This window comes from Pseudoliparis swirei, chromosome 7 (genome assembly GCF_029220125.1).
Source record: "Pseudoliparis swirei isolate HS2019 ecotype Mariana Trench chromosome 7, NWPU_hadal_v1, whole genome shotgun sequence".
NCBI classification, from domain to species: Eukaryota; Metazoa; Chordata; class Actinopteri; order Perciformes; family Liparidae; genus Pseudoliparis; species Pseudoliparis swirei.
This window is the reverse complement of record NC_079394.1, coordinates 9,198,288-9,220,005: the sequence shown is the minus strand read 5'-3', so window position 1 is coordinate 9,220,005 and position 21,718 is coordinate 9,198,288. Positions and strand designations below refer to the sequence as shown.

The 21,718-nt window shown below is 38.6% G+C and overlaps 1 protein-coding gene across 1 annotated transcript; it reads right to left on the bottom strand.

Moving 5' to 3' along the window:
* Positions 1-218: 218 nt before the first annotated feature.
* Positions 219-15,764, bottom strand: piwil2 (piwi-like RNA-mediated gene silencing 2). Its single transcript, XM_056419224.1, has 23 exons — positions 15,387-15,764; positions 14,177-14,282; positions 12,497-12,611; positions 11,492-11,667; positions 11,240-11,327; positions 10,799-10,912; positions 10,396-10,513; positions 10,084-10,208; positions 9,099-9,179; positions 8,892-9,005; positions 8,262-8,450; positions 8,021-8,105; positions 7,506-7,598; positions 6,166-6,306; positions 5,516-5,629; positions 5,091-5,279; positions 4,698-4,799; positions 4,463-4,579; positions 4,151-4,239; positions 3,532-3,637; positions 2,654-2,907; positions 2,080-2,187; positions 219-375 (listed from the first exon to the last, which is right to left on the bottom strand). The coding sequence occupies exons 1-23, from the start codon at positions 15,762-15,764 to the stop codon at positions 219-221; spliced, it is 3,159 nt and encodes a 1,052-aa protein (XP_056275199.1).
* Positions 15,765-21,718: the final 5,954 nt, after the last annotated feature.

The following is a 21,718-nucleotide window of genomic DNA, read 5'->3' as shown; positions in this document are numbered from 1 at the left end:
GGTATGAGATGCGAGGCAGCCTTCTCCCAAACATTAGTAATAGAGGCAAGATAAATATAGGAATAAGGTGAAAATCGACTGTATACTTTTAAGTCTTAAGTGACACGTCAATAATGAATCACTCATTAATTCAAACGAGTCGTTTGTCTTTTCAGTCTTTCAGTAGCGTCTTCATCACTGCTGGTTTTGCTGTGACCGGAGCAGTTAACTGGTGCAGCTTAAAGGAAGTAGAGCTTATCTGAGAGCTGGATGGCTGGCTCGGCGTGCAGGTACTGGCCAGACAGGAAGGCCAGTTTGTGGGCATACTTGCACGGTGCTGGAACACGAATGGTGCCCGGCCAGTTCCAGTACATATGGCACATCTTGTAAGTCAGCCTGGTGTAGGAACAAAGAAACAATGTTACGTTGTCATACCATTTATTAGGTACACATAGCACAAACTAATTAAGTCTAATCCAACAGCCCTGTAATAGTTCTACCTTTTATACGGTTTATATTATCCTGGGTTAATGATTTGGTGTGTTCATAGTTGAATTTTGTATTTGACACACATGCTTTCCCACTTATTTCAATATTTCCATGTTGTGCTTTAATATTCTGTACGATAAAAACATGTAAAGTAGTTTCTAGTGTGTGTGTGTGTGTTTTAATACTGGCATACATCTCTAGTCTTCTTAGCCTCGTTTGATATTTTATAATCTGAATCTCATAAATATCCACAACTGACTCACTCAGTAACTCAGACATTTACATGCAGAACAGATAAAAGTTTTTTGTCCTTATTCCATTAACCCTTGTGTTGCCTTCGGGTCAATTTGACCCGATTCAATGTTTCACCCTCCTGTCGCCTTCGGGTCAATATGACCCGATTCAATGTTTAACCCTCCTGTTACCTTTATATTTACTAACATATTTTACCCTTGAGGTCAATATGACCCCAGCTATTAAAATCTCCAGAAAATTATTAGAATTAATATTGTTTTCCAAGTTTAAGTGTGAGGTACTTTATGTTTGTTTGTTCACTCCCGAAAGAACACCGACATTAAACATTGAATCGGGTCAAATTGACCCGAAGGCGACAGGAGGGTTAAATATTGAATCGGGTCAAAATGACCCAAAGGCAACACAAGGGTTAAAGACCAAATTGACTACTCCGTTTACATGGCTAATGAAAATGAAACTATTAATATTCCATCTTATGCAGCTGCGCTTACTGCGATTAACTTTTGTTACACTGTAAACACAATATCCCCTTTTCATTTATTACATTTGCACGTAACCAAAAACCTGTCGACATCCATGTCTTTGATAATGTTTAGGTATTTCTCCCTCCGACCAGAAATATGGGCTCTTCTTACTCGCACCTTGATGGCAGGCTTTCAAGCAGTTGGCTGGTTGGCTTGTGTACGGCACACAGAGCTGGTCGTAAACAAGCCAGAGGCCCTTAAGTTGCAAACTGCTGTAACAACCCTGATTCAGACACACATTCGGAAAGCGTCAAACGAGTGCCGAGAGTTGGAGGCCACATAGCTGCGTGCATCGTTGTGGACACATGCAGACATGTTACTCTCCACCGAAGCAAGTTTAGCCGTATGGTTGTCAGCTGTTTGTCTGCCTGGCATCCTGCCAGCGGTTCTTGTCAGCTGGCTGATGATTAAAGTGAAGCGGTTAGCAACCGCCTGGCTCCTCAGGCTGCGGGTCACTACAGGTGGGATGCCTTTTGAGGTGGACCGGCGCTATTCTCCTTTGTGACAAGCCGCTCCTCTGACTTTTGCTCAATTTAGTTTTATTTTAACCGTTTCACTAATAACATGGTGAACAGTTAATTACCAATATCCCAATACATTTGTATTGGGAAAACCCAATGTTGAATGCTAAAATGTCTGGAACAGAATTATGTTGTATATTTAAGTTAGAACATCTGACAAAAATGAAATTATTTTTCAGTTATTGATAGAAAATAAATAAGAAATATTATTAAGTGCTTATATCGGTTCTCGGTATCAGCAAGTAATTAAATGCAATAACTTATACTTGGTCTGAAGATACGGGGTATCTGTGCATCCGTACTATGAATACCTTTGCAAATGGTCTGGTGTGAGATTTGCCGTGTTGTACAGACACACGTAGTGTGTCGGAAGTCCAGAGCCTTGACGACTGGTATGTGCCAACAGAAAGAAGTCCACCCTGAACAAAACAATAACAAACTGAAGTGTTGGAAAACAAAAATAGCCAACAGCAGAGAAAAGTGCAAATATTTACTGCTGTCGCCATTAGATGGTGTTGCCACCCGGTACTACACGATAAAAAGCAACGTCTTTTCTTCCGTTAGGCTGATAATACAACACTTCATCTCTTTAATGTTACTCATGTAAAAATAATCTTTTCATGCTCACATGATTTCTCTTCCTGAATTACATTCAGACTGCAGACAGTTAGACTGGAACCATATTAAACTTCCATCTTCAGTTGGATTTGTGTGGTTTTCTTGGCTCATTCTTTCAACCAGAAGCGTAACTAAAACTAAACACCACCTAAAGCAGAGTGCAGGCCATCTGTGGCCTAAGGCTGAATTCAGACTAAAAACAACTGTGTCAAGAGATGCATCTCACAGGGAACACAGATTTGCACAAGGATTATTTTGCGGACTGACCAGTCGTTCTGAGTGAGGGTGTGATCCAGAACCGTTCCAGGCGGTGGTACGCCAATACGGTTTCCAGCGCATGAGTAGAGGGTGGTGTTGATGCGCTTTTGGACCACAATGAAGACCAGCTTGGGCTCGTAGCTGGGGAAAGTCTCGAAGCATTTGATCAACTGTGGGATCTCGTACTGCTCCACCATCTTCAGCTGACCATCTGACACTCCATCCCGATACACCACAATCTTCTCTGGCAAATTGTGGTTTACCTAAACAAATTCACATACACAGGTGATGAGTCAGATACGGGTGATCAAATAAAATTATGTAGGTATATTCCCTTTGCGATGCATTCGGTGTGCTTTGAAATGTGGCATAACACATTTATTTCTTAACTAAATAAAATCTAGATACAGATTATATGTTAATACTGTGATCAAGATGGACCTTCAGATATTAATACTGGATTTATAGAGACTGATCGCTTTCTTTGTAAGGCCAATGCTCTTTTTGGATAAGGCATGCCTCCGAGTAGGTAATCTTTGACCATAGTATATGTAATTTTACATCACGATAACAGTATATATGATATTATTTTTTCTATAAATTAAATTCAGAAATTGTTGAAAATAACCATAGGTATTATTGTCACATGAGAAAACTGAGTTTACAACAGAAGACTCCAAACAATAAAACTCAATTTAAAAATGAAAGTTTAACGGTTCCTGAGAACAATAATTTCAACAGGTGCAAATATATACTTGCATGACTTAGCTAGTACCAATTAAAATTCAGATTAAATGTATTTTGTATTGCCAAAATTTCCCTCAAGGGACTTTAAAATCTGTAGATACAGAAAATACATTTATGTAATGCATGTTTCCAGTACTTACCTCGTAGTACTTCTGCAGTGCAGCCAGTAAGCAAACTCTGAAGCCAAAGATCAGTTCCTCAGATGGAGTCTGGAAAGTGACTCTGGAGTACCAGCGAGTCAGTGAGCTGGACAAGACCAAAGATCTCTGCATTTTTGTCACGATATTTCAACCATTAGCGCAAGTAAGTGTCGCAAGAGAAAAAGTTAAAGATACATTCAAAGGTGAAACTTTAGCAAAAATCTGTAAATAACATGCATTTATTTTGGGAATGTTCTTAACAACTTTCTGCATAACAAACTTAAAATATGCCGTAAAAAGTGCCTCAAAGGATCTGTGTAATCTGACCACAGCTGAAGACACTTGCTAAGGGCACATTTTGGAAATTGGTTGCCTGTTAGTCATTAAAGAAAACTGACTGTTGAATCAATTTCTTTGATTAAAATATTAATAAAAAATAGTGCAGTGTGGATTTACATTTAATGCAATGATCATTACACAATTAGTTGTTCTGATATATAATATGTCATCATGTATAATATAATGATAAAAAATGAAAAATCTTGGAAGAAATATAACAGAATCTGGGAAAAAATAAAACTGTAGGTAGTTACAAATAAATAAATAAATAAAATGTTACCTGTTCACACTTGCGACAAAGCCCATGACTGATTGGCGTGCCTTACTGGTGTCATGATGGACATCAACTCCCACCACCATCAGTTGTTTCTATTAAAGTCAAATATATCCTAATATCATTTTAAGATGAAACACAACATTTGTATAATGCGGTTCAAGAAGTACTGTGGTAAACATTCACAATTTCACATGCGCTAAGAAGTTTATAATTAATATTACCGACCAGAAAAATCACAATTAAGATATTTTCCCTAAACCATGCAGCCAAGTAGTTAAGGCATTCTCTTACTGCTCTTGAAGACATGATACTCACCAGAGGGACGTTGACGGTCCACAGTTCTCCTCCTAACTTGCAGTTCATCTGCAGGAGTATCTTTTGGGTGACACTCTTGAGCTTCATTGGTTGGGAAATTGTCCGGACATTGATGGCCTGTGACAAAAAAAAATCGTACTTTTAACTGGAAGAATATATTTTCAGAAGACAACCTTTTTTCCACCACATAATTCTAGAACACCCATGCACAACCACACGGAAAAGCATTATAAACCTGGGATGGGATGGGACTTTTGACACAGCAAAGCTTCTTGATGGCACTGTAGAGGTCGTCTCTGTTGCCGACCATGATGCACACTACGAGCTGCATATTGGGCTGTAAACAGATAAGCAATGTCATTTCAAGATGGTCAAAAAACATGTTCAGCTGTTTTGAATATCACAATATTCAATAGTAATGACATAGAAAGATGGATCCCTTTATTAGCAAGGCTACAACATGCATTCAGTATAACGCATGCGGGCACAGCATGACAAACATTTGATGTGGACACATCGGGACAAGCTTGGAGGATGCAGGGAGATGCAGATCAACAGACACACACACGGACAGAGAAGATAACTTAGTTGTAAATCTACTTGTCTATATCTTTATTTTATATCATACCTCATTGGCGAGCTGAGAGTGGATGCTCTTGACGTATGTCTCAGTGCGATCATCCCTCAGTTCCACCCGAATGGGTCGCTCCAGACGCATACCAATAGGCCCGGCCACCTTGTTGAAGGTGGAAACCAGCTCTTCAGTCTGCTCTGCACAACGGCGAGGGTAGAAAATAGCCCAGATCTTCAATGGGATCTAAGAGGGAGATAATTCAGTTGGTGAAGAAAAAAGTAATACAGCACGCCAGAATACATTGATGTCTGAGAGTTAAGCCTACTCAGATCACGAACTGTGATAAAAAGGGCACAGGCTGGACAATGTTGCAACCTGGCTTCCTCAACTTGCCAGTTCAAAAGTTGTATTTTGTATTTAAGCTAAAGTTATTTTCATAAAAAATGAGGAGCTCCAGAGATTTTGTCTCCAATACTCACAGAATTGATGGAAGCATCCCTAACAACCTCTCTGGACCAGGACCCATCAGCGCCGGTGGTAAAGGATGAAGACTGCAGACAGATGGTTTCAAGTGGAAGAATTCTACCTGTAGTCTGCAAGAAAAAAAACCAATAGGCAATAATATACTGTCAAAACATATGAGGAAAAGAATGGCCAAAGAACACATGAAGTATAAAAGGGAAGCCTAATATTAAAAATAACTTAAAGACTAGATTCCAGGACTTCCTATCAAACAGTCAAGCTTCATTTAAATATTGCACAGATAGTCATATTTTAAGTTTTTTAAAACTGATTCCTCAGGGTCAGCCTCAATTCCAGTCAGTTCACAGTTTGATGACTTTAGTGGGCTCTATGTCCCTGACCAAGATTGTTAACCACTGCTTAAAAAACAACACAATTTACAGTGACTTTTTTACATCTTGTTTTTTATGTAGCCTGAAATTAATTGGTGTCACTTAAATGTCATCATATTTGACTGTATTGTTAGAATAAAGGTCATTTAAAAAACCTGCACTCTGCATCAGTCTGACAATGCAAAATGTGGATTTCAAAAGCATTTCTCTTAAGTGACACTTACGATAATATAGTTGAATTAAAAGTTGAAATAAACCTAAGAGCAGAGCCTCACCACCACCATTTCAGAGTCAATTTCCAGTCCCCACCGGCTGAGCTCCTTCTTACTCTCAGGATTGGTGCTGATGTTCTTTAGAAGCTGTTTTAATGAGTGGGTGTACTGCTCGCCGTTCACATTGATGTGCATGTTCAGGTCCTACAACACAAAAAAAACTTTTCACAAAGTCTCTTTCCACAAGTTCTTATTCACAATATTTTCAGATCTGTATCTGAACATTTTATCGGTCTTAGGGTCTTGGGGATGGTAATGCCTGCTGGATATGACATGTCTCACCTTCTACAGTGATACGCTTAAAACAACATGATACACTAATTGAGACATTTGGTGAGCTGGATGTTGGCAAAGCTGCTGTAAAATACCATTAGTTGATATTTGAGTTCTACATTTACAGTCACCCGCTCAAATGTATTCACCTCAACCTCTTCCACCCCCCGCGGATGCTGAAAGATATTTTTTTTTTTTTTAGGTGTAAAAAAATCTTACACTTCTACTAACTTCAAAGGCTCACTGCTCCATTTCTGTATGATCTACAGGTTTTTTGACACTTTCATAAGTTTTATTTTTGGCAAGACCTCCTTGATGCACATCATCAGAGTGGTTCAGAAGCTACAGACATTTTAATTTCAGAATGTCATTTTAGCCATTTTTGCTCCAAAATAGGGATAGAGGAAAAGTTGAACTTATTAAAACAACATTTTTAACAATTACACATGGCAGCAATTACATTAAGCAAGCATTACATAGCACCTTTCAAATTATAAGAACAAAGTATAGCTGTCTTGAAGTTTGGCCGTGTATCGCTGCATTCCATTTGAACTGGGAAGATGGGATTTCCATCGACATTTCAACTGGAAGTTGAATTTCCGTTCTGTTGTACGAAACATAATAACCCCAACCTCAGAATCCAAGATGGCTGCTCTGTGCATAAACAGTGATAAAGCTACAGTAATAGGCTATTTATCAGCATTTCTATCTTACTTGCCTCTCATTAAATCAGCCATAGATACAGTCTCATTCGATTACTCTCTAGACATATTGCTTAAGCGTTTGTGTGTTCAAAATACCCACGTAAGGTGCCATTATCAACTGGTTTTGCTAATAAGGGCTAACCTGTTCTCATTCTGACTTGTTGTAATGTAACTTTATTGTAAAAGCTAAGAGCAGTAGGGGTGGCTCTGGAATGCGCTCACCATGTCAAGGTTGAAAAGAGTAATTTAACTTACTATTCCTGCTCTGTGCTATTGGTAACAACTAAGGTTTGAATGTATGGCATGAAACGCCGTTGGGTGTGTAAAGGCCTGTGGAGGGGAAGAACATCGTGTTGACCGATTTACCTTCATAGATCTGAAGTCCTTCCTCATTTTTTCTGGGATTCCCGTCATAAAAGAAAGCTCTGGTACTAGAAGGATCTCTCCAGTAATGATTTGCTGCAACAATTCAAAACAATGAAATTATCTTAACAGTGTTTACTGCGCATATGTATTTTTGAAATCATTTCCTTTTTGTATTATAATGCATTTGTTGGACTTATAAGTAAACTAAAGTATTATGGATCTTATGTGGTATGGTACAAGTATGACTGAGGCCTGAGTAGGTCGATCAAGCATAAGCAAAGTGCCTCTCACATTTGACAATTTGATATAACAAATGTTATCCCGTTATTGTAAAGCAACCATTTGTTGTGCGTTTGAAGTAAAATATTGTCATTGTTAGACTTATTCTCGCCACAAGGTGGCATTCTGATGCAAGAATCCAGGTCATGACAGCTGAGCGGTCTACTGAGCTTAAAGAAATGACCTCTGGTGTGCATTTATTATGCTAAAACAACTGATGCTGAAGAGATTTGTACCTTCCCTCCTGGCTTGGACCTCTCCTTCGGCCGATGCATGAGCAAAGGTTGGTCCATCTCCTTGATTGCGATCCCATAGTTCTTGCTGTTAAAATGTGCACGCCCGTGCAATGGCAATAAATAATCATTTAACATAGTTAAGACTTTTATTGCTGCTCTGAATTAACCTTTTCAAATCACAAATACACCTGCTATATTTTCATTCTCAGTTTTAAAGAGGTCATGGACTGAACAGCCTCACCTGTAGTATTCCACAAAGGTGGTTTTTGTGCCATCCATCAGAGTGAAGGTGTCTTTGGGCGATTTGTCCCATTCAATGGCATCAATGCGGTAGGTGTTGTTGTTGTAGCGGGTGATGATGATGTTGCCGATGAGCTCTTTGGTGCATTCGTCTTGGAAGTTCTCTCTGCTTTGTTGGTACAACGTGTTCCTAGCAGACAGACGGCAAAGACCACAAGGTTTATAAATAATCTATAGATGCAATATGCCTGTTGCATTTGCCTCTGCCCTCAAAATACAACCCCATTCCCAGAGAGAACGGTTATAGTGGTTAAGGCTATTTAGAGTTCTGTCTCAGAGGACAGATGCACTAAGAATCTTATCTGGCAACCTGGTATTCAAATATGCATGACTATATCACAGAATATGACCGTCATATAGCTCTGGCTAGGTCTTGGGATATTCAATGTTTAAACTTGTATGAACATGTCTAGAGGACAGGCAAAAATTAATAAAAGATGCGTTGTGTGTTTATTATAAAATTGAATCCTACCTTGGCGCATTCACAACTGATTGTTGGACATATAATTATTTTTGAAATAAAAGTGTAACTATTTTACAATTAAAATGTAGTGTTACTGTGTAAACTCACATGACATTCAGCACCGAGTCATTTCGTAGGACTTTGTGAGACACATCCACATTCAGGTACAGGCCTCCATCTGTGCGCTTGATACCAGTAGAATAACCCGGCCACACCTGCAGCCTACAAAAACAGACGAACAGGATAATGAATGGACTAGATCGTAATATAAGCTGGCATATGACCTCGGATGTTAAGATGCTATTCAGTACTAACCGATGTTTTCCAAGAACGACTGCGCTTTCTGGATCGTAATGATTACGACCGACCAGCTTCAGCCCGATGATTTTCATTACCCTTGAAAAAATAAAAGACATGTCCTTTCATTTGACCATCCCAATAGTAACATATGATGAAAGCCTACACAGTAAAATAATTATGGTTACTTAGGTTATTACCGTCGCATTCCGCGGAAGGTTATGTTTTGATCGCTGTGTATTTATTTATTTATATATGTGTGTGTGTGTTATTCGCATAACTCAAAAAGTATTAAACCGAATCGCATGAAATTTGGTGGGATGATTGGTTATTATCCGGGGACCATTTGATTAGATTTTGGGATCGATCGGGTCAGTCATGAAAAGGTACCAAAAAAGTGGCTGCGGCGAAGGTATGCGCTCTACCTAGTGCCCGTTCTAGTTTCATTAAAGGGTTTGTATGAATACAAGGAAGAGTTTTATATTTGCTAAAGCAATATGGTTCCGTGTCAAACGGATGAGAAATAACATATCTTAAGCAATTAAATGGCTACATTGAGACATGGAGAGAAAGAAATATAAGATAAACTTTTGACAGAAAGCACAGCAATGAAGTGGCTAAATGTTTTCTTCATATAAAGTAAGAAAACAAACATCAATAGTGCATCCCTGTATTAAAATCATGTTTTTGTCTATGAGCAGATAGAGGGCAACTACAGCGATTGTTTTTTATTACAAATGGAAATACTGAATATTGAGTCTCTTCTGTTAATCGTGTAATCTAAAAACAAGAATGCATTCCCTCAACTTTTCACATCCGATTTTCTGAGTTGGGTTAGTATATGCCTGTTATTGATTTAGACAACATATTTGTGGATCATAATATATATTTCATGATACATTATATTGAATTATTGCCAATTGCAGTAGGTATAGTGTAGTATAAGATACTAATGTGTCCAATTTCTATTTGATTTGTGAACAACCTAAAACGATTTAAATACCTCCTGAACACCACGTTGTAGAATGGAATGCATAGATCCGAGTTGGGTGGCAAAATCTTCGTCATCTGGATTTTTATTGTAATTTCCTCATTATCGGTTCGTCTCACACTCTTTAGAACAACCACCTGCATGTCATCAAGATATGATGCAAAATACAATCAAAAAAGGAATACAGTGTTCAGCAATGGGAGAATGTCAGTCATCTACATAAAGAATACAAATTTAAAAAACTCAAAATGTTAAACTTTGCCCACTCAGGTTAAAACACCATATTCAATCAGCCGCACAAGTAACACAGTAACTGATACCTACGTCATTCAGTTTAACAGGCAGGAAGAGGATGGAGCCATCAAAAGCTACCACTTCTCCTGTGGCCGAGCGGTGATCTTTCATCATAGCAAAACGCATTCCCATCGACTCAACATTTGGACTGAAAGACATTGAACATATTCATTACTTCCAAGAACACATAAAGCACTTTTCCTAGTCCCAGTATAAACTGACAATATTGATTAAACAAACATTTGCTTTAAAATGGCCATGCACTGAGCATGTCTCTGGTGGGATTTTATGACATTTTAGCATTGATTTGCCATGTCCATTTTTTATTAATAGTGTGGTTAAACAAATAACGTAAAGTCAGATTAATTCAGTTTAATTGTTATGGTTGCTGAATAAAAAAGGAACAAAAAAAAAAATGAAAAAAGATACTTACGTGAATGTAACATGGTACTGATATACCGCTTCATTCCTACATCGAATCGGGATGTGGTTTGAGCCAATAGTTACAGGCACTCCTTTAGTTCCAACCTTATAATTAGGTGGCTTACTGGCCAGATGAAAATATGAAATGCACAAAAAGGTAATTTCAGCACAAGTCAGTTACTTTGTGGTACGATGGGTTATTTTCTCTGTCCGTGAAGGTTCCCTGAAGAGAAAATAATCCTTACTACTAGGCTACTACTTACAAGGCAATTCAAATATTTTAATAGAAATATGTTTATTCACACATACGCCTACTTCTGGCAACCCACACAACATTCAATCTAACAACCCTAAGAGTGAATGTTTGCTATAGACACATATTGGCAGCTGGAGGTAAATTTGGTTTGTCGAGGCCCCAAGAGGTAAATATAAAAAACACAAGTAGACTTACAGGACTGCCTCCATTTTCAGCTCCATCTTTGCTGGTGCAACAGCAGAAAGCACAACCTCTTGAGTGGTGAGCACCGGGGCCGTTGTCCCTTCAAATTATTTGCATTTTATAATCTTGTACTTTTTCAAAGGTTCTTGTCACTCATACTAACTTAATATCATGAGAACAATAAAAAGAGTCACTAACCACTTTAAGCGAAACATTATCTTTTGCATTGTTTATTCACAGAATACATTTTTAAAATGTCCCTACCTGTGGGGGAAGTTTGAGTGTGTTGGGCTGCTTGTTGTTCAGAGGCTGGAGAAACAGACTCAACACGACCTGCAAGAACAGTAGGGAGAGCGTGTCCTCTTCCAACCCCCAGGGGAGGCATTGCTGCTCTTCCAAGCCCCAACATCGTCTGAGGGGACACACCACGGCCATGGAAACTGGAACAAGTCAAATTACACAGTTGGTAGAGTTGCATATCTGTTTTATAATTATGACACTTGATACAATAATAAGTTATAAATCAATGCGTCTTAATTATGAGAATTTTGAGAAAAGATGAAATCAGTTTTTGCCAAATATATATACACTAGGGCTGCAACTAACGATTATTTTAATAATCAATTATTCTGTGATTAAATTATCGCTTCTTGTTGCAGCCCGAATATACACGGAAAATGGCTTTATTGATTTTATTGCAAATATAGTTGTGCCCAAGAGGAAGCCTATGATGGTGAAAAACCCATGAAGTTAGATACATAAACTCAAGACTGTTATGATAATCTATTTATATCTTAAATATTTGTACACTTTAGTCAAAAGCCGCTCTTACATATACAGAAACAAAAATGGCCCCAAAACAGCATCACTGTAGTTACACTAACATCTGGCTTACAAACGCTGCAGAGCAAAAGCAGCACCTAAAGGTTCAACACACAATACATATACTTATGCATAAACCATAAGTCAACAGGCTTGAATACAAAAGGTTGGATCAGATCACAATTGCTGTTTTTTCCCTGTAAGTTAGGCAGGTAGGTGTAAATAGCAGCATACTCCATTTGAGTTGCGGCTGTTCTCAGATAAACATTCGAAAAGGAAAAAACAAGAATCGTACTTTCATAAAGACAACAATGTTAAGTATTTTCTTTAACTGCTTTCTTTTTGGAAAGTAGTTCATGGTGCAGCTGTATTGTATTATACCAACAGGTGTTTCCAGTGTTTATTGCGCGTTAGTTAATACGTGTTAGTTAATACACCTCTACCTACCTGTTGCCTCGGCCCATTCCCTCTTCAAGTTGGCCGATTCTTTCTGGGCTGCTGATGACGCCTCCTTGTGCACCTTGCAGCTTCACATCATCTGAATCCCCAGTTGCTCCTCTTCCTACAACAACATGCAACAACTCAGTACACATGGTCATGTTATGAGTTAAACCTGAACTGACAGCTGATCTGACTGGATCAACGTGGCATCCCATTGAGGTTGACTCGTGTCTTGGCTGAACTCACTCACTGCCTGCCTTAAACGTGTCTCTATCTGAGAAAGTCTTCATTTTACGATATTGATGTTTCAATAACTTTTAAGCAACTCTGTTAACAGAATAAGAACGAGAGAAAACAAAGTGCACATGTGGACGAGCACAAACATACCCAACATTTAACTAGAATGGGCACTCGGTAGAGCGCATACCTTCGCATATCACAAGATTGGGCATTGAATTATGAACATTTTGGCATTAGTTGCATGCCAATTGGACAAAAATGTATCGTGCTATGGTAAAAAAAGAGTTTGACCTTTCCATGACCTTGACCTTGACCTTTGACCCGATTGATCCCAAAATCTAATCAAATGGTCCCCGGATAATAACCAATCATCCCACCAAATTTCATGCGATTCAAGAACATTTTGACCTGTTCATGACCTTTGACCCGATCGATCCCAAAATCTAGTCAACTGGTCCCCGGATAATAAACAATCATCCCACCAAATTTCATGCGATTCGGTTCAATACTTTTTGAGTTCTGCGAAAGATTTTGACCTGTTCATGACCTTTGACCTTTGACCCGATCGATCCCAAAATCTAATCAACTGGTCCCCGGATAATAAACAATCATCCCACCAAATTTCATGCGATTCGGTTCAATACTTTTTGAGATTTGCGAATAACACGCATACAAATAAATAAATAAATAAATAAATAAATGGCGATCAAAACATAACCTTCCGGCATTTTCAATGCGAAGGTAATAATAAAAAAGTTTATCAAGTTCCTCCTATAGCACGCAGTTTCTCCAGAAGGATTTCCAAAAGCTTTATCTCTTGTAACCAATACTAATATAATCTAGGGAAGTTAATTGCATTCGTCATGGACGAAGAATTACTCCTTAATTATTCCAATTAGCTGTAGCATTGTTGCGTTTACCTTTGCAAGTCATTATAATTAGACATCAATTGTAGCTACCAAGGCTGGACTTAAATATTTGTTTATTGTTTGTTAGGTAGGTATTCTGCGTTTTAAAATATAGATTTATCTGCTTAATTTACTTGAGAAAATTACAACTTAAAAATTAGTAAAAATGTGCTCGAGCCGAAGTTGTTAACATCGAGGCCAACCCGTTCACTTTAATCTGCAAGCAGCAAGCAAGGGAACTTTGTCGTGGGTCAGTTTTAGCCTTTAATTCACAGACATATATCCTAAACTGTACAAACTGCACTGCTACAGCTACACTCTTACTGCTAACTTCGTACTCATCGTAACACACATGGCAGGCGGCTTGCAATACACTAGAGGAAACATTGACAGAGTATGCCAAGTGGACATAGCTGGCGTCCACAACAATGCACGTAACACAGTGGCTGGCAATTCTTCTGAAATTGCTATATTAGCATGACTAGTCACATGTCCCTGGAACCCTGTCAGTCTAATGAAGATAACTTGTAATACTGACCCACTGGTGCTGTTCCTCTTCCCCATGAGGTCATTGGGGGCTCAATGCCCATTCCTCTAAACATTGAGACTAGTGCTGATCCTGGCACAAGTGTAGGCGTTTCAACCTGGAGGCAGACAAAAAAGTTAGCAGCTCCTAAAAGGGATAATTTAGGTGTTTTGAAGTGGGGTTGTATGAGGTACCTATCCATCGTGCATTACTACAGTAGATGGCGGTTGTTGAAGAAACGCAATATATTGCCATCAACAAGGGCAGCAGCAAAATCTACCTAAAAAGGCCCACCTAAATAAAAAACTGTTTAATTGTCCGATAGGAATGGGACAATATAAGATTATATCACAGATCGCAATAAAACCAAAAGTTGATTGTGGTAAATCTTCATTATCATGATAAATCTTAAATATTTTTACAAGTGACTTGAAGCTATAATGGAAGACAAGTGAAAAATAAAGCTTGGTAAAAATTTAAAAAAACAGGTAATTATAGAGCTTTGTTGGTGGGTGTTCAAAGTTGCCTTATCCTCCCTGGTCGAGCGAGCTTAAGACTGAATGAAGAAAGACAGCGGCATTGGTGAAAACAAAACACTCAGGCCAAACAGTTCATCCTGTTGGCTCACCTGTACGTGTACGTGTGTGTGTGTGTGTGTGTGTGCCTCTGCTCGAATCTGGGTCAAACAAACATGCAGAACTGCGGCTCTTTATGCTAGCATGAAACAGAGCGAGAGCAGAGGAGCGAGACGGAGACGACGGTGTGACTTTAATTATATTTCATTTGACCAGGATAATCATGATGTACATTTCTCATATCGTCCCATGCCTAGTGTACGTTATATTTATAATATTTTCCAATGGAGAACTGGAGCATATCTATACTTTTATTACAAATGGAGAAGAGAGCATAAATAAGTTTTCCCTTGAAATTCAGTTATCTGTCAGTAAGGGATGTCTGACTCTGATGACAAGCTAGAGTGGTGAAAATAGTGATTCTCTCTTTTAGAGATGGCTAAAATAAGTTTGGCTGCAAATAAATATAATTTACTTCCATGCAGGTACTATCCAAACAGAGGGCGTGCTGACTATCGCAGGTCTAAGTATACAACCCCACTTAAAAATACTCAAGCTATTCCTTTCGTGTAGGGCAATTATAGTTAGAAACGGAAGAAAAAAAAGAGCATTGGAAAATCTAAATGCAAGACACTTTTTGTTCCAACCTCTTTTCTTGTCAAAGCAGAGGTCCCATCTGTAAGGTCTTGCTTCGTAGTTTCATGTGGAGGCGTCTGTCCGTGCAGCGGCCCCAGACTAGGCAGGGTTGAACCTCTTGCCACCCCTACCTTTGAATCACCTGCTTGGGAGAGCAGCCCTCTGGCTCGGCCAAACACAGGGTCAGTAATGGGTAGAGTTACTCCACGTCCATGTGGTGGATCCCCCAAAGTGGGGAAACCTCTGGCTCGTCCTATCCCAGGCCCTTCTGCAGAGAGCAGCAGCCCTCTGCTACGTCCTACAGCCGGCTCCTGAGGCTGTAGTCCCTCTCCCCGTCCCAGGGAAGGGAAGCCCGTAATGCCAAGCGTGGGAGGCTTCTTTGGATCCATTTGTTTAACTTCTGATACAACCAGTCAACACAACAATGGGTTGACTGCAGGAAGACATAGTAGTTAGCAGTATGTCTCAGTGACAAAAGGAAATAATTCACACAGAAATGTACCCACAGGAAATGCTGTAATGCTTTACGCAATAGGGCCTTGATGTAAATAAAATGTTATTTAAACGGCTTAAAACAAATATGAAAAGATAAGAGAAACTATTATTGTGGTGGATTATGTTTCACAATCATGCTCTTGTTTTGTCTTGAGCTTTAAATCCAGCGCACCGCCTTGCCTTTCATTAATGCTTAGTGCGTTCGTCTAGTTATGAACTGGGATACATTTTGTAATAAAGTTTACCAAAATGTTCACTATATATATATATATATATATATATATATTTAAATAAAAAATACTTTCGTTGTAATATGTTTAATGCTTTTACTACACATAATGAATGCACTAAGAAAAAAAAGTTAATTATTCTCAATGGTCTGTTTTTTTTTTATTAAAATGTTTCGGCATATGTCGTCTTAAATATGAATTGTTGTAAAAAAAAAATCTAAAAAGTGCATTCTTATTATCAGATTGACGAAATGCTTAAATTTAATTTGTGAACAAAGAAATACAACAGTAATTTATTGATAGCATGACATATTTACATTTATTTGCAAAGACATTGCTTACGAGAAATAACGTTAGCTAACAAACATTTTGAGAAGTAATGTAAGGTTAATATCAGCTCTTTATTGTAGAGTTGTCCGACTTAACAAAATAACACTATAAGCTAGCGAGACTTCGCAGCGCCTTACTTCCGGTAGGAACTGGCTCCAATTGTGGAAGCTCGCTGTAAAATTACTTATATTCATAAGTTCGTTGAATGCCGTGAGATAATTTTACTATCAAACACTGAAAAACAGGCGACTTTGTTGTCAGCGTGAATCTACAGTTAGCTAACATAGGAACTAACGTTAGCTAGCTAACTGACAACACGTGTTTAAGAAAATTACAGAGAACGTGACAACCACGATAAATTACATGAAACCCACATACGCCCAGAACCGCTCAACGTGTTAAGCAAACAAGAAAACACTGTTCGAGTGCGCAATATATAGAAACAACACACTAACATATTACAGGCTGTTTATCTCACCTGGCGCAAGGTGTCAAGCCCGCACTAATTTAATCCACTTGCTGGATTCAACGGATCCATAGATAGTATCCCACCCCCCCACACCCTGATTGGACACTCAGATTCATTCTGCCCCGAGGCATTGGTTTACAGAACTGTCAATCAAATATTGTTCATTTAGGTGACATTGAGGAAGACAGTTGTGTCGCCCTCTAGCGGTTACTCCTTGCAACTCAGGCGTAGCACCATTTTTGCTTGTGGTGGAATGCAACTAAGTACATTTACGAGTACTGTGCTTGAGTACAGTTTTGCCAGTTTTTTTTTACTTAAGTATTTCCATTGTATGCTACTTTATACTTATACTCCAATACATCTCAGAGGTAAATATCGTAGCCTAATTTTTGCTACACATTTATATGACTTACTATGTGACATATTTTAATAATGAATACAAAAATCAAATCCTCTAAGAAATTATGATGTATTATAATAGGTTAAGCCACTTAGAAATAAAGAAAGCAATTCAAATTAGCTCCATCTTTACCAGCTAAAACAGTGAAGTACAGGTTATGTAGATACAATAATAAAATTAGTCATACAGACTACTTTAACTTGTATATTGATGCTAATACATTTGTACCTTTACTTAAATAACAATTTCAATGCAGGATATTTGCTCGTTACCAAATATATCTCATAGACTACAACTCTACTGTAGTATTGCTATCTTTACTTAAGTAAAACAGGGTTTATGACTCTGACCGACACATAAAAACAACATGAACAATGTCCATATTCAAAAGTGCCTGAGCCAAAGGTAAACAATACGGTGTGATTAAACGGTCTCTCTTGTCTTTTGGGCAATTACCCCCATTCTGTATTTGCAGCTACAGTATATACAGCATTCAAGAGAAATGTGGACTAAATTGCCGGCCCTATCTCGGTTTTCTCACTTCACAACTACAAACATTTATTTTAGACACAAAAAGGCACCACTAAAAAAATAATCATTATAAAAAGATGCTTTGCACACTCTATCAGCTGTTGAAATGCACTTGCATTGATTTGTCTCTCCTCGTCATTTGAAAGTGTTTTTTCTCCGGAAGAATGCTGAAGGAGGTGGACTAGCATTCTCTCCGAAAGTCCACAAGTCCCGAAGCCGCCAGAGCTTTGGTTTTCAGGTCACCGGCCAGGCATATTGGCAATTAGCTTTAGACTCCTTCGAAATAATCACAAAAAGGCTCCCAGAGGTATTGAGGTGATGACTTTGTGCTCGCACCAGGTCTCTTTAAGAATAAATCATTGTTCCAGAAAGTAACCATTCCGTCGGTCCTTTAATATTAACTACTGTTTCCTCAACAGGATAGAGCGTCTAAGATACACCCCCCTTGAGTCTTTTTTTAAGAACTAAAGGGAAAACAGCTAGTAACATTCTGAGGAACATGGCTTGTTTTCTATTTTTATAAAGTAAATCTTCAACGGATTACATTTCATCCTTGGTCCTTGAAGGACATCATATAAACAGCATTAAATTAAAAGGGTTATATTTTATTTATAAGGGTTGTATTGCCATCTGTTGACATATTGAGGTATCTGCCCATAATAAATGATAATCAAATTAAACGTCAACAAAACCAACATCAGCTTCTGTCTTGATATTATTTCTTATGTTACAGTCAATGTAATGCGTCAATATTATCAATATAATGTCTACTGACTCATTGGAAGTGTGAATTTAAGAGTTTGAACAGAGACTTATTAGAATTTTGCATTTTGTCTTGCATTATAAGTTCTGTTCACTGATTGCCTGAAAAATATTATTATTATCATGCACTTAAAACAAAGTGTCTTAAGTTCATTGTCCATTAACACTATTGCCACGGACTGCTAGGTTGTTATTTTACTGTATTTCGATCAGGCTGAGGTTTGTTCTTTTTGTTGTCTGAATAAGTACAGAAACATCTTCATGTAATACAGTGTAGCCAACTGTTTGTCAGTGGGATTGTTTAATTTAATTCTAATTAGAACAAGCCTTGTTTCAAATTTGAGGTAATCAGCTATCATGAATTGTTTACCTCTTGAGCATGAACCCTGGGGAGTTTGAGGTGTTAGTGACCTAATGTTTAGACTCCCTGCAGGAAGAATAATAATATTGGAGTAGGGGATTTTTTCTTTCTCAAAAGCTATCAGCGATGTTTCTTTTTCATTGCAGCAGCTGAATAGAACAATGTGGAAGTTTGTCGGTGTGACGTGTACCAGGTTCAACATGCTGACTCAGCAAACCCAACTCTCACTTCACTGAAAGGATCAAACTCTAATGTTAGGTCTCTCTAATGAGCATTCTGTCACTTCTTTAAAAAAAAGTTTTCTAAAACTTCCATTTAAATATCCATTTAATTGAAGTTGTGTAATTTGCTGGCCTCCAACTTCCAGTGGACCCATGACAACATTGTCAGTTTAGCTAAAGTATGACTGGCTTTGACTATGAATGACAATCAGAGCCGTAATTCTCTTTCAACTAGTTTTTGGAATTGAATCACAAAGGAAGCTATTGATAAAAGATGAGAATATAAAGTATATGTTCAGAGAAGAAAAGCCAAATACATTTCTTGACACAGAGCCCACATACCCTTTTTTGCTATGATCTAATGTAGCTTTTAATTTTTGTTCGTCCGCATGAATATGTTTTACCAAATATATTGCTAATGGATCTATTTTTCAAAGTCACATGACCACTTTCTTTGATACACTGTGATTCGTGTGATGAATACTGATTCCTACTTTCTGTCTAATCTTCTGTTCATAATTTGTGATAAATTATATGAATATGGCTTATACTAATGCTTGCAAGAAAACACTGGCTCTTTAATATTATTTCCTTCGAAAGTGATCTTCCTTTGTGTGTGGTTCCCTGGCCATTTATGTGGGGAGGTATACCTCTCTTACATTTCGTTGTTATGATGAAATTAGCTGTTTGTTGCCCAGCGACGGCTCTGTGCCTCATTGTGTCACCTTATTAAGGTAATGTTCGCAAATCCTTAATTTGAAGCCAAGAAAACGAAATAAATAATATTTATCTTTCCCCTGGCCTGTGAAGAGGGACACTCTCCACATGTCTGCCTTCAGCTGTAACATACATCTAAGGAGCATACATTTGACTTCAACGAACTGACTGACAACGTTATGCCAGTTCATGTCAGGACCACAGATGGGCTGCAAGTCGACATAGTCAATTGCATAACCCATGTCTAATGCAGCATGTTTAGATTAGACCTGGAGCGATACTTTTGGTAGTGTGTTCTGACATTTAAACATCAGAAAATGGTCGACATGCTGGTTTAAGTATAGGTCAAAATGTAACGAAAATAATGTAATGTTGGTTTTATTAAGGTTCTTACTGCCCATTTAGAGGGGTTCCAGGGCCTGTGAGCAAAAGTCCCATGGAATCACATTTAACCGAGTAACCTGGTTGCTTTAAAGCCCAATACTTACCCTATATCTCACAATGGAAAGGGGCCTCTGTGCCAGAAATTCAGTTTGAAGGGACGCTTTCTTGTTGAACAGGTAAACAACTCCAAAGACACCCGAAACAACAACCACAAAGACAGCAAACACACGGACATGCAAAGCCACCACAAATAGATACACAATGACCATTCAGAGATTGAAGAGACATAATATGAAGACCGAGATGCAACATGAACACGCGGAGGATGCCTGGTTCGTTTCACCAAGATGAAACAGCCCCGTCAACAATTTGCAGTGGTATGACTAAAATGTCTGCTATCTGTGAAACATCTCCCCTGTTCGCTTTTAAAACAGTTGTAATTCAAATCTATTTAACTCTTTCACATTACAAAACCCTTGAAGGAGCACAAAGAGACATCGTGACAGACACATTTGCATAAGCCCTGAGAACTTGCTTCAGAGGCTTCCACCCTGGAAACTTGACCCGTCTCCTCTGACTTCCACGCATAATATCCAAATTTCCTTGACAGCAGAAGGTCCAGCGGAAGTTGCCAATGGTCAGTGGCATTAATTAGATGTGACAATCACTACGGACCTGTCTGTCAGACAGGGTGGTAGGTAATGTTGACGAAAAGGCCGAGACTGTGGTGGATTGCATCTGAGTGGTGGAGAGGAGCTGTGATGCCTGTCAGGGAATTGTGGGAGACAGCGCCGGCCCCTTCAAAGCCAGAGGGACAAGCACACCACAGCTGTTGCTGCCTGGACAATGATGCAAGCAACCAATCCTGGGAAGCTTTCCCATATGTCCTCACTTTCTTCCAGGATGATCAGCAGATCTTTTTTGATTTGTCTTATGCGCTTATATTTGAGGAGCCGAGGCAACCAAAAAAGGTATCAGCACAGTAGAAAAGCACATTGTACACTACAAGAGAGTTGAGCTTGAGTGAGGTGTTCTATTTATAAGCAGTTGGTTTTTGCGCGAGTGAGGCACTGGCAAAATGCAAAGGGGTTCATGTATTGACTCTTTTTTTTCAAATTCAAGAGGCTGTGGGAATAGCAGGGATTTTAAGGCAAACCTTAACAGATTTATTTTTCTAAGGGCTTCAAAACAAATATCTCTCAGGTGTTTCCAAACAGCTCATTGAGACTATAAAAATAATAACGTCTAAAGAGGAGATATTATCTGAGAAATGCTGCAGGAGTCTTGTGACATTAACTCGCAGCCAGATACAAAATAGACAATCGTTAGATCCAAACGACCCTCGGTGGAATCTTTTCTCTGATAGGAAACACTACATTAACTACCAAGGTGAGTAGACTGCAGTTTGGAGAGTAAACGTTAAGAGCAAAAAAAGCATAAACA

Coding starts and splice junctions, on each gene's coding strand:
- piwil2 (XM_056419224.1), bottom strand. CDS start 15,764: ATGGATCCAAAGAAGCCTCCCACGCTTGGCATTACGGGCTTCCCTTCC. Junction 6,307..7,505: donor AGGACTTCAGATCTATGAAG/GTAAATCGGTCA, acceptor TTTGTGTTGTAG/GACCTGAACATGCACATCAA. Junction 2,908..3,531: donor CACTGCAGAAGTACTACGAG/GTAAGTACTGGA, acceptor GAATTTGTTTAG/GTAAACCACAATTTGCCAGA.